The sequence below is a fragment of the Plodia interpunctella genome, chromosome 3, assembly GCF_027563975.2.
Source record: "Plodia interpunctella isolate USDA-ARS_2022_Savannah chromosome 3, ilPloInte3.2, whole genome shotgun sequence".
Taxonomy (NCBI): Eukaryota; Metazoa; Arthropoda; class Insecta; order Lepidoptera; family Pyralidae; genus Plodia; species Plodia interpunctella.
In genome coordinates this window covers 5,010,569-5,028,904 of record NC_071296.1, presented here as the reverse complement: position 1 = coordinate 5,028,904, position 18,336 = coordinate 5,010,569, and the positions used below count along the sequence as shown (strand labels likewise).

At 34.2% G+C, this 18,336-nt stretch overlaps 1 protein-coding gene across 9 annotated transcripts in view; it reads right to left on the bottom strand.

Annotated features, from left to right (window-relative positions):
* The window catches only part of IP3K1 (Inositol 1,4,5-triphosphate kinase 1), a 73,288-nt gene that overhangs the window by 26,817 nt on the left and 28,135 nt on the right, over positions 1 to 18,336 (bottom strand). For 4 of the 9 annotated variants that reach the window (XM_053769830.2, XM_053769831.2, XM_053769838.1 and 1 more), the window contains exon 4: positions 1,805 to 1,861. The exons of 2 other annotated variants lie outside the window; for them this stretch is intronic. In XM_053769830.2, the coding sequence (XP_053625805.1) occupies positions 1,805 to 1,861 (57 nt within the window). Of the gene's footprint in view, positions 1 to 1,804; positions 1,862 to 3,344; positions 3,494 to 9,279; positions 9,433 to 18,336 lie in introns of those variants that run through there. 3 more of the 9 variants (XM_053769837.1, XM_053769841.2, XM_053769840.2) reach the window with 3 other exon arrangements.

The window sequence follows — 18,336 nt, the reverse complement described above, 5'->3', positions numbered from 1 at the left end:
TTTCATTGTTGTAGGATCTACGACGTAAAAGTCATTGCCATGCCGCCGCTGTAGAAATATAAGTCAGCAAAGAACGCAGCATCGCGGGAGCCTTTATTCTCGACACGCATGGAGTTCCAGTAATGTTTATTTATACCAACATGAATCGCAATGTGCGTAAACAGGCTACGTCAAATTGGATAACAATGTAATTAAATTGCATCCTACAGAACACAGATTTATGCATTATTTGTTTGTAATAAATTATAGTAACGGAAGTTCTCAGTGTGCGTTCCTCGTGATCAATTTATATCCAATTTATATCCAAGTAAATATGATAAACTTTTAGTCTAGAGGCTAAATTTATCTAGTTTATTGCTGTATTACTGTTGGCTGAGCATGAGCAGTACAGCGAAAAGGATGGCTCGACGGTCACACTCCTCAAACCGGATAATTGGATTGATTCTGTGTTGTAAGTAAATCATGCTGTGAGGAGACTATGCGCTGTTCTTAAATAGAACAAAAAAAAACTCCTTTTAAAAGGCTTTTAAAATTGAACCTTTTTATAATATATAAGACTTTCTGTAGTCAACATTTATACAATTTTATTTTTTATTCCAAGTACTTGAAATTAAAAGTTCGAAAAACTTTTGGAAATCATACTCGTACTTGGAAACCATACTAATCGTAGAGGTGATATGACATAAATACAAACCCATAATATTATGTAATTTGACAACATATTCAAATTAGTAGTTAAATTGACTTTTTTATTCCGCCCATAAGTTAAAGTAGGTACAAAAGGTTTTTAAAAATTTGACATAAACAAGTTACCTAACTGTCTAGTCCATTCAATAATACAATACAGAATATTCTTTTAAAGTGTATTAAAAAAATATTAACTTATGAACACATTGATTTTTACATAAATTTCAAATCACATAAACGAATAATTCAAATTCATAATTCAAAATTCTTTATTCAATTTAGGATAATATACATCACTTATTGACGTCAAAAAATTACTTAACTAAGTCTACTGCCGGCTTCCAAAGCGCAGGTGATAAAATTATTGAAAATTGACACACAATATATATATATATCGACTCGCGACTTGTAACATGCCTTTTTACAAAGTACTTTTTTATATATTTCTAAATTTTTTGTCCGGCAAATCAAGAATCTATTTAGGCAATTTATTATAAAAACTGATACAGTTCCCAACAAAAGACGTTCTAACTTTGCCCAACCGATGCCCGGGGACAGACAATTTAGATAAACAGAAGGTTCCGTCTGTCGTCTGTCCGTCTGCCACCAGTTCAAGCGAATATAACTTAAAAATTATTCGAAAAAAAAAGTTTTTTATAACCTACAACTAAAGTGGGAACAGATTTTTCTACCGATTGTCCCATCGTTAAGGTTTTTGTCATATTGATAAGTCTTAAAATATTATATATAATAAGACCATTTTGTATTAGGGTTCTGTTTGCAAAATAAAATCAAACTTTGACGGAGACAACTGTATGGGTACTCGAACTGGTAAATGGCAACAGGTGGAAACTTGAAAACATGATAGTAACAAAAATTATAAGGAATTTGAAAGGAAACCTATCACTGTACGAGTATGCACATTTGATACGTTAGCTAGTAGTACGTGTGTATAGTGCCAAAATTACAAAAGCGATTTAAATTAAGAAAATTTGTTCTTAGAGTTGCATCCGTTTTTGACGATAAGTTTAACCTGCGTACCGCCATCGTAATGAAATGGCGTAATTTTCATTTTACTGTACAGGTTAAAACATCAAAGTTAACTAGTGCAACTCACCCTTAGGAACAAATATGATGGCATTGACGTAGTCATGTAGTCGTTAATTATATGAATCTGGAAGTAGATAAATACATTTCTATGTTATTCATATTACACACATATATGTGTGTAATATGAATAACATCAAAGTCGGATACTATATATAGTATTTATGTTTGTAAAGGTATAAATACATACTTCCATACTTTCGAAACCCCAACGTTGCGCATGGCCTGACGATAACCTTGCATATTATATTGTTTTATTTTTGTTAGAAGATCAATGTTTATGACTGTCATACGTTCATGTATTTACACCCTTATAACTGGAAGTTAATCTGCTGACTATCTAATTAGTCTATCGACGTCAGCGATGAGAATGTTTTGCATTTGTTATTAACAGACAGTTAATTGTCTAGAAATGTATTTTGTAATTTATTTAAATACTGCCGCATACAACGTAACGGTCAAGAAAAACTTTTGGATAAGAAAACATATTTATGTGAAAATGGGTGCTACTTTTTATGCATTTATGTGCGTAACCGCCTGTTACTCCTTTAAAAGCACAATAACTGTAAAGATGCCTCGGTTCTTCTATCCGGTGGGAATATCGAGTTAGGTAAAAAGTACCCGCATGGCACAGGTTAATAATCAAATATCCTACTGGTAAAAGAATTTTGGAAATCGCTTGAGTAGTTCCGAAGCTTACCTCCTATAAACACTTACCTTCATAAAAAGAAAAAACATACTTTAAAGTATGCTTTGCTTTTAGTAATACATATTACAATTATGTAAAAGTCTGTACGTTACGTTTTCACGACTAAACTGATGAGCCGATTTTGTTGAAATTTAGAATAATTATGGCCCGAGGTCAGACATGGACTAACGCGGGGGGTCTGAGGACAACAGCTAATATATATATATATATATTTTTCCATCAACATTTTTATAAAAGTAATTTTTTTTCTAACAAATAATAGGTATTTGTAACTCACGTGTTATCTGATATAGAGATAATAATTAACAATAACCTGACGCAATTTAATAACCATAGCTTCGATTATAAGTTTGACGTCATAAGCCCACTTTTCATAATAACTCCATTCATTCAGACATTTAAGTAACTACTTATCAAAAACCAGTTATTTGTCCATAGATTACAACTGAGTGACAGTGTCTTTGTAATTCTTAAATAAATGGTTTTATGCTAAAAATCACTGCGACTGCGGTATATATTCTTGTATAGCTTATGACATAAAATGCATAAAACATAATAAACACTAATTTTATTTAGGAACTATCTCACTTATCCTAATTTGTGCCTCTTGTTTGTTTACAAAATTAAATTTTTGTTCAAATACAAAACAAAGGACGAAAAACCGTAGTTTAATTAGTGAATTATTCTTACGGTTAGGTTTTTGGTTTTTTGGTTCCTGTACTTTGCTTTTTATTTTGGGTAATTTTCTATTGATCTACAAGGATACCTTAAACTTTATGCCTGTTAATCTGAAATAAACATCGTGTAATTATCAGAAACTAGACAAATATGCAAGACTCACGCGTGTCCAAAACTCCTTAGTCAACATAACCTCTCGCAGTTCACCGCACTCACGATCGAATTAATGAATGAACGAAAGCGACGCGTTCACTTTTTTCTTTAATCTCCTAATGTCAGTGGACGCTGATACGATGGGCTTCGATATTTTAAGACAGTGTTTATCAATTGAAAGTTATTACTAAATGTCACTAACACAAACTCGTTTCGCTCCCTTCGTCTCGGAAGCGTCCCGTAGCAACTGGTGTAGCGGTTATTTTTATTGTACGAATAGACGCTTGCAAGCTTTATGTGTAATGCGCCGAGTGTTGGACAATTGAAAAGAAACCCTAAGTCTTCCCCTATAAGGTCGACAATCAACTAAATATAGGAAATGCACCTGCGGAGAGCTTACGATCTAAGCTAAATATGGAACTAGTTTAGTTTTTAGCATGCAGGAAGCACCCTTACTGCATGCTAAAAACCAAATCATCATTGACGCGACACTGATTCTTCTCTTTTCAGCACATTAAAACAAAGAAAACAGAATATTTGTTCAATGAAATCAAAATTAAAATTACTATAAGTATATGTATTTGGTACAAAACAATGCATTAAAATTATTTATACCGCCAAAATAAAATAGTCGTTTTGATTTGTATAAATACGAAAAAGCGATTCACGAAATTACTGAAAGAAGAAATTTTATTAAAAATACGCGACAAATATGAACCGCCACCTTCTGTTTGTGTTATTCCTACGATATCTAGAACATTCTAAAGCCGTGTTCGCAAATGAATGATGGTTTTCCGTTCATGAATTACGAATGAAGCTATGGAGATTTTTTATTTTATACTTAAGAATAACTTACTGTCACTCACATGTACTAAAATATCACACGAATACATAGGTATGCATGAAATTAATGTAGTAACTACTGATACACTTGTTTGGCCGTTTTGCTGAAAAAAATATTAGAAGAGCAGAGAATCTACTACTAGTAGTAGAATCTCTCTTGTTAGTAGTCTACTACTACTAAGTCATTGATTGACTTTTATGATCTTCGTGGGAAATAATATACAATAAGAGGAACCAGTTACTCATTAGCAACTAGTTTCAATTGACGTAGATGTGATTATGACTCATTTAGGTAACACATGCTAAATCTATTCTGGTTCGGTAAAATATAGTGCTTTTTTCTTTTTACCATACGATTATTTATCATAGATACAAAACAATTCTGTTTTTAAGAACATTGGTATGTTGTATCATCAAGTACATAGACCTATTATGTATGCATGTATGCCGAAGATTGCCTACGGTCTTATTAATAAAATAATTAATCCCGCTATTAAGCTGCTAAAGTATTATCATCATTTAGTATGGCTCGCTGCTAAGTTCATAGCCCCCTTTATAAATGATTCGGATTGTAGGGGGATAACAATTGATCAGCAACACGACATAAAACACTTCATTGAAAGACTCCTACACGTTACTCGTTAAAAGTACTTACTTGAATGGCATTTATGTAATCTTGATCACCGTTAGCATTAACATTCAGTAGGTAAGTTTACTTTCTACTTATTGGTGTAGGTCGTGACGCAAATTTCAGACTATTAGGAGAAAGTAAACACCATTAAGATAAAGAGCTAACGAAAGCAGAAGTCACGGAACGCCCTTATCTAAAAGACTTGAAGAAAAACTTTATTCGACAATTATGTTGTAAGTCTCATAATTATGTGGAAATACAATTGTAGTTATTTCATGAAAAAAGATTTAGAAGACACTCTACTACTATGGAGATACAGTAATCAGTCGTGATCTGGGATTGTACTTAAGTATGGCACGTAGGCACAGGTAGATAACCACCTTTATTTTTTGCTAAAATGAGTTGATTTTTCCTGGAACTCGCGATAATCCAAGTAAGTACTTAATCCAGCCGGTTTCAGCATGTGGTTTTGTTGAACTCTGACTCATGATTCAGGCACTTAAGTGCCGAGGCAGACCTCTGTTGTTTACGATGTGGCAGCTTACTACACAACTTCTATGTATAGTATAAACACAGAAAATCGAGTTTCGATCACGTAGACCACGCAGGAAAATTACGAAAGATTCTGTTCAGAGCAGATGACCTTATTTTTTAGTTTTTAATTTAAATTAGCAATGGGTTGACTCTAGATAATTAATACCTTGGATTCATATATGGTACTTTTAATCCTGAAAGTTTGCGAGTCAGATGGTCAATGGCGCTTTAGAAATAAAACAATTACAAAAATAATTACAACGAATGATAAAAGGCGAGTAACACCGCGGGGTGTAGCTAGTTATATTTAATTATTATATTATTACGCTAGGGCGAAATTACAAATTTCAGAAATAGTCTAATTTTAATTAGTAATTGGATTCTGAAATATGAAAGCCGCGGGCAAACGGACACTCATGCAATTGTAAGGATTCCTTGTTTCCGTAGAAGTATGTATTATATTTTCCCGAAAATGTTGTATTTTTAAATGGTTCACAAAAGGCTTTTGTGAAAAACATAGAGTTTGCCACTTTAAAAAATAAGTGTTAGGACTGATTTAGCATGTAGCTAACAATAAGAAATTAGGAAAAAATATGGCTAACAACTAAAATGTTATTTTCATCAGTTACTTAAATTAGTTCCGGGATATTTAATTCGTCACACTCGAACTCAATTGACGCATTTTATTGATCACACTATGTTAAGGATGAGTCAGTGAGACAATATGATCTACGGCGAAGCTCCGTGGGATTCTGAGTAAGATATTACGTTACGCAATAATACTCGCTCACCTAATAAATGACTTGAAAAACTTTACGACAAAGATGTACTCGTACTTATTATTTTGCGAAGCAATTCATATTGTAAAATTCAAAACCCGACATCGCTCGAATCAAACACTACGTGAAATAAAACGATATATGTAACCACAATTTGTAAAATTTCGATTAATTAATTTCATCAATAAATGTTTACAAAAATGTAATTTTTGACAGGAGCTTTTATTGTTGTCAGATCTCTCTGACATACCTAAGCAATAAAATCTCTCTTATTGCTTTCTATGTGTGACAAGACAATCATGTCCGTGCAGTAAACCGTTGAGCAGTTCCCACGTCTGAAGCGGTTCCTGGGTGCACCATGATCATGGTTATCAAAATAATGCATTGTCATCCGAACTAAACGTGTGTACCAATTTCAGCTCAATCGGTTGAGGATATCTGCTAAATTTTAAAAAATTTAGTTGCAATCCGAGATATTGGTTACATTGCAAATTGAATAAAAACTTGTAAAAATTAGGTGTATCTGATTATGGTAAGCCGAATATTTTACGTGTCTAGTAGTGACTACTTAATTTGGTCATATATATTACTAATCGATGAGCTACGATAGCACTGTATCAAGTAAGATATGAATGAAAGCATGTCTTGATACAGTATGCTACGCTCTCCGCGAGACGAGCTACAATTTCCGTCGATTTTTCTTTTCGTAGCACCTCCATTACGTAGACTTAGCCTTTCATTCATACGACTATTTCTTTTTTTTTATTTATTTGACACAAACTTATTTCATATTTAAAAAATACGTAAAAATTATTTAATTATTTAAAAAATATTTTATTGCATTTAAAAAAATATATTAAATACCACTATACTGAAATAGATCATGCCAGTTACCTATTTAGTATTCGTTTATTAAAGTAAATACAATTTATTACAATACATACTTATAATTTAACATCATGGCGTAAATAAATAAGCCGCGCTAAGCTATGGTCAAGTATCTATATAAATTGCGTATTTATATTGTTAGTTATCGAAAGTAATCCGGTTTGGCCCGGATGAATTTCCTTATCAACTTTATCACCGCCAGAATGCCGCCGCAGTGACCCCGCGACGCGACTGCATGTATTCGACCCTACTCTTTGAACTTAATCTCGTTCTATTTTATTTAAATTATAGAGATTTAAGCTTGATATGTAGTAAGTACAAGATGTTTTGTGTATTAATTTGTTTATTGCAGAAAATTTTACGCTGTAACTACTCAAACGATTGTTGAAACTTGCATAGGTATACGTTGCGTAATATCAAAGGGGTAAAATTTAAAAACTAAAAACAAAAAGTACTTTCGTGTCGAAAACTTTGTTTCCGAACAGTACCCATGGCGGGGAAGCGGGGAACACGGGAAAGAGCTAACAAATCAAACAATTAAACAACTTCACCAAACGTCACAAGATGACGCATGTCATTATCACATCTATTTTCAGTGCAATACAAGCTATAATTACTTATATATAGAAACATTAACAAATCCAATTTTGTAACAGTCGTGACCAATCACACTAGCTGATAAATGGTCGCCAATACCTAACAATTCCATAAAAATACAAACTGCTTTTTAGGAATCCGTACACGAAGAACCTATTAATCCGTACCACATAATTACGTAAATAATAATAAATATATATTATTAAACTAGCTTTCGTTCAGCCACGTGAATTTCCGACGGTAACATTTTTTAAAAGCTTTTATTTAACTTTATGTATGTTTGTTCATGTGGAATCTTGCTACTCAATTTTGAAGCAGATATCTTCAACCGATTGAGCTGAAATTTTGTATACACGTTTAGTTTGGATGACAATACACGATACGCTATGTGACGTCATTCGAAATCCAATATGGCGGACCATCCAAGATGGCGGAATAGTTATTTTTAATGCATTTCTACAATATGGGTATCAAATGAAAGGGCTTGTTGAGTGTAACTCTAAAAATAAGATGACGTCATTCGAAATCCAATATCCAAGATGGCGAATAACTTAAAAAAAGCTGTTATTTAAATGCTCCAAAAAGAAGGAAAGCAACTTATAACCTCTTTATACACAATTTATATGATCATAAAAGCTTGTCGCGAGGTTTGCGTACGTATTTTACTGAAATAAATTACACAAGTATTATATTTACTTGTACTTATTTACACAAGTAAACCTCGCGACAACCTTTTTGCTTGTTTTAAAGTTTTTTCTTTTTTTACCAAGGATAAATGGTAGGTCCGTATTCTTATCATATAGCGGCCCGTGCCAGCTTCGCTCGGATAAATACATAATATATTATACACCTAAACCTTCATCAGGAATTAGACTATTTATTGATGAAAACCGCATGAAAGTCCGTGTAGTAGTTTTTGAGTTTATCGCGAACAGATAGACACACAGACGGGGTAGATGACTTTGTTTTATAATATGTATGGATACATGTGTGCAAAATTAGGTATGTAATAAACCCTATGCTTAGTAGATAAGGTTTTTAAATGTAATTTTATTATTATGACCAAAAACAAAAATTCAAATGAAAGATTTGAGGAGATAAGTCTATCTCCTGTCGACCATTTATGTGACGGGCACTTGGAGAACCCGAGTTCGTACGGAACCCTGTTGAGGGAAATGCGACATGCGCTTGGGCAGTTATTTAAATACACTAACTTGTACAAATATCATTGGCTTCATGACGTCCATTTGTTGTCGATGACATCCATGGCAGCGGGAAGCAACAGTACAATTAATTGGGCATTTTTATACTGTAAATTTTGAATCGAAAAAATAACTTAACAGATATGAGCATCTTAGTATATATGTCCGTTGTATGTATAATTGTATAGATGGATAATGAACGTTTGGATTGGGGAGCCACTTCAGGTTTTAAAAGGAAACTTACCCCCTCATTTAGTACATCATGAGAATCAGTTTGGACTCCTTGTACATCAACACATCCAAAGTTAGAAGGAACTCCACCGACAAGAGTTATGGCAATTTAAAATCCACCTTCGAGTATATTTACGAAATTGTTACAGACGTATCAGAAAGATCTTAGAAAAGGTTAACAATTATTTTAATAGGTACCTATATAGGTTAAATAATTTGATTAAAAAAAGAAACACTTACACGATTTAAATATTTCATTACTTCTTGGCTTCTATGAAGTAGCTTCTTCTATTTTTCTTTGTAAAACCATAATTATACTTTAAGAGTCTTCAATATTAATAATCAACGTTACACAAAGCAGTACGATAAACGGCAAAAGTTAGGTAAATATAATAATTAGATAATTACATGAACCCTGCCCATATCAACAACACGTCTGGTAATATTACATAATAATTAAATCTATTAATAATATCTCACGCACACACGTCTACGCTCGCTCGCCACGTTAATTCATCGAACTATACCAATCAACTTTTTGTAAGCATACTCACACGCTCATATACATTTTCCAATCCGATTACCTAAAATATATTGTAGCTATCTTGCAAAATATATTTATATATTTTATTTATGTTACGGCTAAACCTTGAAGTGCGGCTAGACCTTTTTTTTTTGTTTACCCAGGGGAATGCTTGTTATGCACTGAGTGTGGGATTCTTGTTCTTCTTCTCCTACCCACTAAACCCCTGGGCGTTTCCACGCTGCCGATATGGGGGACGTCACGGGGTCGCTAGGCATTTCACCGCCTGGTCTGGTCCTGAAGGGACCAGCGGTCACAACACACACAGGACACACACAAAATCTTGGGTGCCACAGGGCACCCAAGTCTGCCTTTGTACGGGCGCAAGAGGTGATAAGCAGATGACACCCACACATTGCACCCGATACAGAGTGCACCCTTCGGCCGCAGAGGACAGGGGATCGTCGAGAGACATACCGACTCTCCTCTTCCCCTGCGGCCCCACCACACCGTGTTCAGCGCCACGGCCGCGCTGTGGTCGCGGAGGACAAACCCCCGCGACCCCACCTCTGGTCTCCTCTAGTTTCCACATCCAAAGGCTGGTGGCGGGTCACCAGCCAATGGCAGTACTACCGAGGGGACCGTCCACTAGGCCCAGAGCACCCACCAAAGTCTCTGGGCCTTGGGTTCCTCTTGATTCACCGGGGTGGCTGGTTGTGTCAGACCAACCCCCCTGGTTACTAAGCCCCACCATCGCGACAAGATGGGAACCCGTCGGGGGTGCGGTTAGACCTTGATGCAACCGGTCTCAGTTGGTTAAATCTAGAAGTAACTTGCTTATTTTGGGCTAGGTGCAAAATTCTGCCTTTATCATTTTGAATAGAGCTGGATGTATCCGGTTGCAGATGATTAAAGTCGGTTTAAATTTGCCATATTTTATATTTCAAGTTCAATATTTAATAAAACAATAACGACACTTTTCACATCTTGTCTTATATTTTATAACCAGTGTAACGTAAAATACGGCGTAAGTACATAGTTTTATACCTACATTTAACCATCTGTCACCGGCTGAATCTAGGTATAGCCGAAGATAGACAGTCTACACCTATGTATAACCATCTGGTGAATCAGCTCTAGCCGGCTAAACATAAGTCTAACCACACTTCGAGGTTTACCCGTAACATACACATGAAATAATGTCGTGATTGTCACTTGCCATACATCGAGCGATCACTCGAGGTATAATTGTGCACGTATGTACCTAACGTATTAAACAATATAATCATATCTGGTGTAATTAATTAACAAATAAAATATTGGTGATATTTACAAGTCAAAGGTTTTTGACCAAAGGTGCATAAGTAATCCCAAATCACAGGAAATTATGCAAGGTAATTAATATACTTATATTCTACACCAATTAATTGTTAGTTTTACTTCACGGGAAGCCAGTAGTGGTTTATGAGAACTGTAACACCTTACTATACATTTGTTTTTCAAGTTAGTGTTGTACATTCATCGAGTGCGTGTTGCATTCGCGTCGCTGCCTCGCTATAAACGCGTTTCCGCAGGGTTATCTGCTGGAGGGTTTCCACTGCTCCTGACCGCGGCCATTCGCTAACGCAATGTTTTTATCAGCTCGGCCCCAGAATAACAACAAAAAGACAGCCATTTCTGTTTACTACCAATATTATAAAGGCAAAAGGATGAACGTTTGTTTGTATGTGGATTTTAATGTCATCCTTTCATCTGATAATTCGCCTTTATAATATTGGTAGGGTTAAAAAACGATGATATCCCTGAATGAACCTGTGTGCTAATATAGTATACCACACACAGATAGGCCAACGGGGGTAAGCTGGTAAAACTATAATTATAATATTTGTATTAACACACACGTGCAAGTTGAACTTTCACACGGAAGGTTTCAAACGTAAAACGTGTTCGATAGCTAAACGTTAGGGGGAAACCATGTAATTTTTCACTAGCGAAAACTAAATTCCAAACAGTGTATTTTTCAAAAGTCAACAGAAACGGAAAACTGTTCACTTTCTTTTTTAACCTCCGTGGCTAAATGGTTATCATACTGGGCTGCTACACTGGAGTAATGTCAAGATGAAATAGATTTTTTTTATTAGATTGACCTGGGTATTGGATGTTTATCTATATACGTATGTATAGAATATAGTATAAATTGTTGAGTTAGTATTCCATAACATAGTTATTAATTCATATTCCAAGTCGCGAATTGGTATATCTCCATCTCTGTGATTTGTCCCTATATTTTTTAATTATAGAAGAACTCTATAGAATAATTAAATTTTATCTTACCATTTGGAACATTCGTGCTTTTGTTGATGCAATATTCATGCAAGCCCCGTTGTATATTTACATACTTATCATATTTATAATACTGGCACGTAGGTATCTCATGAAAACTAAATTCTGTTCTATACCTAGGTATATATGCATATCCTAAGATTTTAAGACGCGGAACCTCGTTACAATAGTTTATCAGTTCTAATGCGAAACTTATATAGTTATACTAACAATAAGACATTTACCTCAAAAATAGCTACATTGTAAAGTATGAAGCACGTGGGCCGACATGTTGACGGCACGACCTGATTCAGCACCATCACATGGAGATAGAATTAACCACATGATTACTGACATTACAATTTACAACCTTGTCATGTCATAGTAAGTGATCAGTTCAATTCTAAGGTTTAAATTGGACATGTCTCAATTATTTTGGTAATTGGTGTAACAATTTGTGACAAGCGAAGTCCGCTATCAGTTGCTCATTTTAAATTACCTCTGACCGGCACATATCAAAAAATTATTATAACTATGGGAACGAAACCGGCTACTTCGTTCGCGTGAAAATCGTAACATCTTGAAGAAATAAAAGGTTTCTCCCATCGGACACTGATAAGTAGTAGGATGACATCATCCCGCAAACTGAAATCACCAATGAGCATGCTAAAAAGGCTATGACAAAAATCGAATTTCAAATGATATTTAGTTACAATAGTGTTGCTTCTCAAAGCCATCGCTATCTCACTGTAAACATTCACACGATGCAGCTTCCCGTTTACACGCGACTGTTTATGTGATTGGTTCCACCGTGTTGTCAAATCGTGGGAAATGTCTGGACATTACTCGCCGGCTAAAAATCTAGAAAGTACAGAAAGTTACCGATTTCGCTTGGCTTGTGCATGTACATGTATACTCGTATACAGGTATCGGCTGATTTTATTATATTACCATAATTATGACATCTCCTCTCATCTTATATTTTGAAAATAATAAATAAAAGATTAAAACAATTAAAAGCAAGTGTGATATGTATAAAAAATCCATTTAAATTGTCCATATACATGATATTAATGTAAGTACTTGTCGACGTAGGAAGAAACACGGTAAGAGATAACTTTCCTGTACTTTCCTTAATTTGCTTTACCGGTCTCAATAACCGTAATCGCCGACGTTTAAAACCGTCATAACCGCATCAATTAAGCGCGGACATTATTACCTGGTTACTCGAAATTATAACTGTTAACCTCCATTATTTTCAAAGAAAGCTAAGTACGGTCATTAACTTTTCATGTTAACATAATTGTTTCTAATTTTAACGTGAACTACATGATGTCCTAAGAATAGCAGATTTTTATCAACAACACGGTTAGTCCGTGAAGATGTGCAGCGAAACATGTGCATTTGATATTTCTCAGTGTCATTGTTTCAAGTTTCAATACACTGATTTTTTTAAATGGCTTCATTGCATTTTTTTCTTATAGATTTTTTAGTTTTGGTCTGATGAAACACATGACGATATAATCGTCATCGTAATACACGCAACGGGTTCAGTGCAGATAGCGTTTATTGGTAAATAAGTGGTACTTTGGGTGTCTGCGTGGTAGACGGATTGACCCCTTATCGCGAGTATCAGACGAACTTGGCGCCCGCCGTCTCTCGCCCTTGACACGTTTCTATGAGACAAATCACATTCCGCAATACAAAACTTCTAACACACTACTAGGCTCACAAACCTAACGAGGCCGAAGTTTTTGCACGCGCAATGACATTAAAACTACATACTTTTAAAAATTGTTAGAGATCAAAATGCCAAAAGTGACGCGTAATTTTTGACGCAATATTACGTGTTTCACAAAAGAGACTTGTACCTAAGTATAAATTCTTGTCGCTGATACAAAATAACAACGTCAAAATAAGGACAAAATGCAATGTGTGGAATGGTTAATTATTCTGACCTTTCTGAGTCAATAACTGCATCGCTTAAAGAACACAACACTTTGAAAAAAGTTTTGCTTTTCTCTTCTTTACATCTTTCCTCTGCATACTGATTTTTGCCCAATATGAAACACCTCCGTCCTATTTCCCGCTTTCTGCAACGCATGCTGTCCTATTTTCCACGACGTATTACGTCCCGTTTTTTTATTAACACGTAAATCAAACATTTTACGGGTCTCTCCTCAAAAATAATGAAGTTTCATATAAATTTCCACCCCTACATGATCCCCTGGAGATTCAATTTTCAAAAAATAGATTATGTATTATTATATTTTCTTCTTCTTCCTCTTACCTAACATTTCAACACGTATTCATTAATTTGTTGTAAACAACTAAAATCCAAACTTAACTTCAACGGTATAGAACTTTCATATAAAAGTACTAGCTGACGCCCGCGACTTCGTTCGCTTGGCCGTACAATTTTTGGTAAGGAGTCAAAAATATTAGAGAAATTTAACTGTACAGATAAAGCGTAACGATACCGAAGATGATGAACAGTGTACAGAACAATATACAGAAGATGCTCAATTGCTCATACGACTGAAATATATATTTCCTATAGTTTAGCTGGACCATTATGACTCTCTTCAGGTGACAGACTTCTTTCTTCGAGATCTTCGATTTTTGTATATGAAAATGCTCATCAGGCTGAACAACTTTTATTAAGGCGTCATTTCTATAGTTTAGCCGTACTAACATGGATTTACATCAGGTATTCCAGATCTTTGATTTTTATATCTCAACAGAAAATGTTCATCAGGGTGAACAACTTTTGTTAAGGCGTAATTTCTATATTTCCTATAGTTTAGCTGTACCATCATTGTTCTCCATCAGGTGTTCCAGTTTTCAAAATCATTTATACGTTATATTTTGTCCAAGCTTAATAGCTATATAACAGAAAAGTTTCATTCAAATCCGTCCAATAGTTCCGAAGATTAGCGTGTACAAATAGACAGACATACAGACAGATTTTTTTCAGATTCTTACTCTGTTACTATGACTCTATCGCCTAAAATAATTGTTGTTATTGTTTTTATGTAAATTTATTCAATGTACAGGATTTTTTCTAATATTTTATTATATGTATTGATTTGACCCCTTTCACCCCCTTCGGGGTAGAATTTCCAAAAATCCTCTATTAGTGCTCACCTACTCCCCAGGGACCAGGGACATGCCAAATTTCAGCGTCCTACGCCCAGTTGTTTTGGCTGTACGTTGTCTGTCCGTCAGTCAGTCACTCACTCAGTAACGGAAGTATATGTATATTGTTATAGTATATATATTGCTTGATTCATGATTGATAGTATAATATTCATGAAAGCTACAAATGATTAGCATTTCGGAATGACAACTGCTGAGAATAAAGCTGTTTCGGACATGGCGAAACTGGCGGCATGGCGGAACCCTAAAAAAGAGGAAAACCCAAAGGAAAAATTGATTTTATTGGTTATTGTTATTCATAGAAAAGAAATTATTATTTTACATGATGAGTTAAATAAGTGCGAACAACGAATCCGGGGTTACGTGACGCACTTCAGTAAGTCGAAAACAAAATACGTCTCTGCAGCTACACAACCTGAACGAGTCTCCATGATGTCGCCATTATCTTTTTTGTCAACGAAATCTGTTCGAAGTATATTTGTCTCATTTTTATCTACCTATTAGTAGGTACGTCACACTACATCACAATATGTTACGGCTAAACCCTGAAGCGCGGCTAAACCTAGGCTTAGCCAGCTAGATCCAGGTGCCGTGCAGCCGGTCTTAGTTGCAGCCTCATTTATATATATACAAGTAATATATATATATATATATATATAGTATACCTAAATATGAGTGACTAACCCATATTTTTAGACTCTATCCACACTAACTTCATCTAAAAATAAATAGGTATCTAAATATATCAATATACCAAAGCAAACATTTATATATTTTCTTTGATTTCGTAGTTATTAAGGTGGAAAATCATATGCACTCATATTTAGGTACTAGCACTAGAAGATAATACATCTAGGTATGATCAATGAAGATCAATTGCACCTAGGTTGAGCCGAAATGATAATGGCTAAATCTAGGGCTACTCGAACATAAGGAGTCTACACCTAGTTCTGTGCGCTACGTCTAGGTGTAGCCAACCGAGTTCGGCTGCACCCAGGTCTAGTCTGCTCAACCTAGGTATAGCCGCACTCGGGTTTAGCCGCAACATACACATATATTTTGATAATTATTTACTTTTACAAGTTTTAAACTCATGTGTCGCAGTTATACATTTGGATGAGTTTTAAAAATACAGTAACTTAATATGATAGGCGAGCGTGAGCAAACTTGTTCGAAATTATTGTATTTTTACGTAATGAGGCACACCTCTTATTTTGAATTAATATGCTAATTTATTTACCTCTGTGAATTGTTTGTCTGTGAATAGAAAATTATAATTTATTGCAATACCTGTTTACATAATGTTTATGTAAGGTTAAAAATTTGATTTAATGTAAAAATTATGATGAAGTAACCTTAATATACATTTCGTGAATTGTTTTATCATTGATTCTTCAGAATTTCTGGTTTGATAATATTAAATTTGTTTGTATAAACCAAAGATAATATAATTTTATGAATTTTATACCACTTGTTGGCTTTGATTTCGTCCGTTTTATCAGACTTATAAAGAAAAAATATCAGAAACAAAACCAAGGGAGGCCGGTACTAAACTATTTACGCTTCTTCACTCCCCCACAATATAGTTATTTATCGCCACTGTTAATTTCTTTATTTAATTTTATGAATATACCTTAGCATCACACCAATCATGGGCACAAAATCCCAAAATCCCCAAATTTCCAATTTAAAGGTAATCTCAAGAAGTATAAATCAACTCCAAATGGTAATTAGACCAAGTATCATTGATACGATGCAATTTTTTTAATGGGCTATGTAAAAAAAATAATAATTTTTATTTACCTGGTTTTATGAGGAGTGCGTCAACGGCCGCACTGGTCTGAGGCAGCTCGAACGTTTAATTCTAGGACACATCATTCCAAATCTTTCTTTTGCCCATCACAGGATGTTTCACGTCTCCATTCTCATATAAATCGGTCAAATAAAACAATCATTAAGATTCTAAGAACCAAATCTCAGAGAAACAAATTATATAAAATAATAATAAAAATTCTACGAAAAAATATACGTCAAAAATAAGTAAATATATTTGTGAACAGCATGTAGAAATGATTTTATAAATTCATTCGATGATTGTAAAATTAGACGTAAGACGTAAATTATGGATGAGAACTCGAATTAACCTTTAAACGATTTCCCTAACATCGAGTCGGTCGAGTGGGTGGCCGAGCTCAGGATAAGCAAAAATGAGACATTTACTTTATTTAAACACATAATTTCTAATTTTGTCAGCCATAATGGCGAGACCATGCCAAAAGTGACATCTGGGACTGAAAAAAAGGTTTTTCACTCAAGCAAAAAAAATGCCCTACATTTTATACGGGATTGTTGGCATTTTTGCATTTATGTTCATATTACACTTAATAATATTTATTTTAGCATTTGACATGAATTGATAACGATCGCGTCCCGGTTGTGGCGGATAAAATAACAAAACCTACTTTAATCTATGGTCTTGTCAAATTTAGATAAAATGCATTTGTACATTAATTCAAGTCATATTTATTAATTAGGTACTTTTTTCGGCAGTTTATCAGAAATACAATATAAGTAATTTAAAATATGACGTGAAAAAGTGTCTGAGAAAGTCTTTTTATTTTGTTCATGCGTGTGATAACGTCATAAAAATCTGCTCAATGCAACGCAACGCAACGAGATTTACCTATGATAAATAATAATAAATAAATATGATTAAGATTTATTTTTATAATAATAAGGATGAATATAAGGAAAGTCTCTTTTCGTATAAAATTGTATCATATTGAAACGAAAACAACAGAAGATCATTGAAATTGTAAAGTAGCTCACGTCAAGTATCTCACAACATTTTTAATATCATCAATCTGAAAGGAAGGAAAAACCCTGAAAAACATCTTTATCGATTGAAATCATTTGAGTGGGGATGAATATTATTTCCCGGTTCTATTCATTACTATCTAATTTACTATATTAGATTGACTGTAAGGCAAAAAAATATTGTAAGTATTTAAAAATATAAGAACTTATTAAGTATGCATCACAATCAGCATCATCACAATCATTGGCTATTTTTAAGTTACAATAAACACTACTTTTACTCTAATATTTTTATTTACTTATTACGTATACTTGTATAAGAAATTAACGAGAATAATAGGTATCTAATAAATATTAACGCTATGTAGGTACTCACTATATCGTACATTACAAATGTATTATTTAATAATATAAAAAATATAACAAAAACCTGTCATTGTTTATTTATGCTAATATGCGCTACGGAAAACAACGGT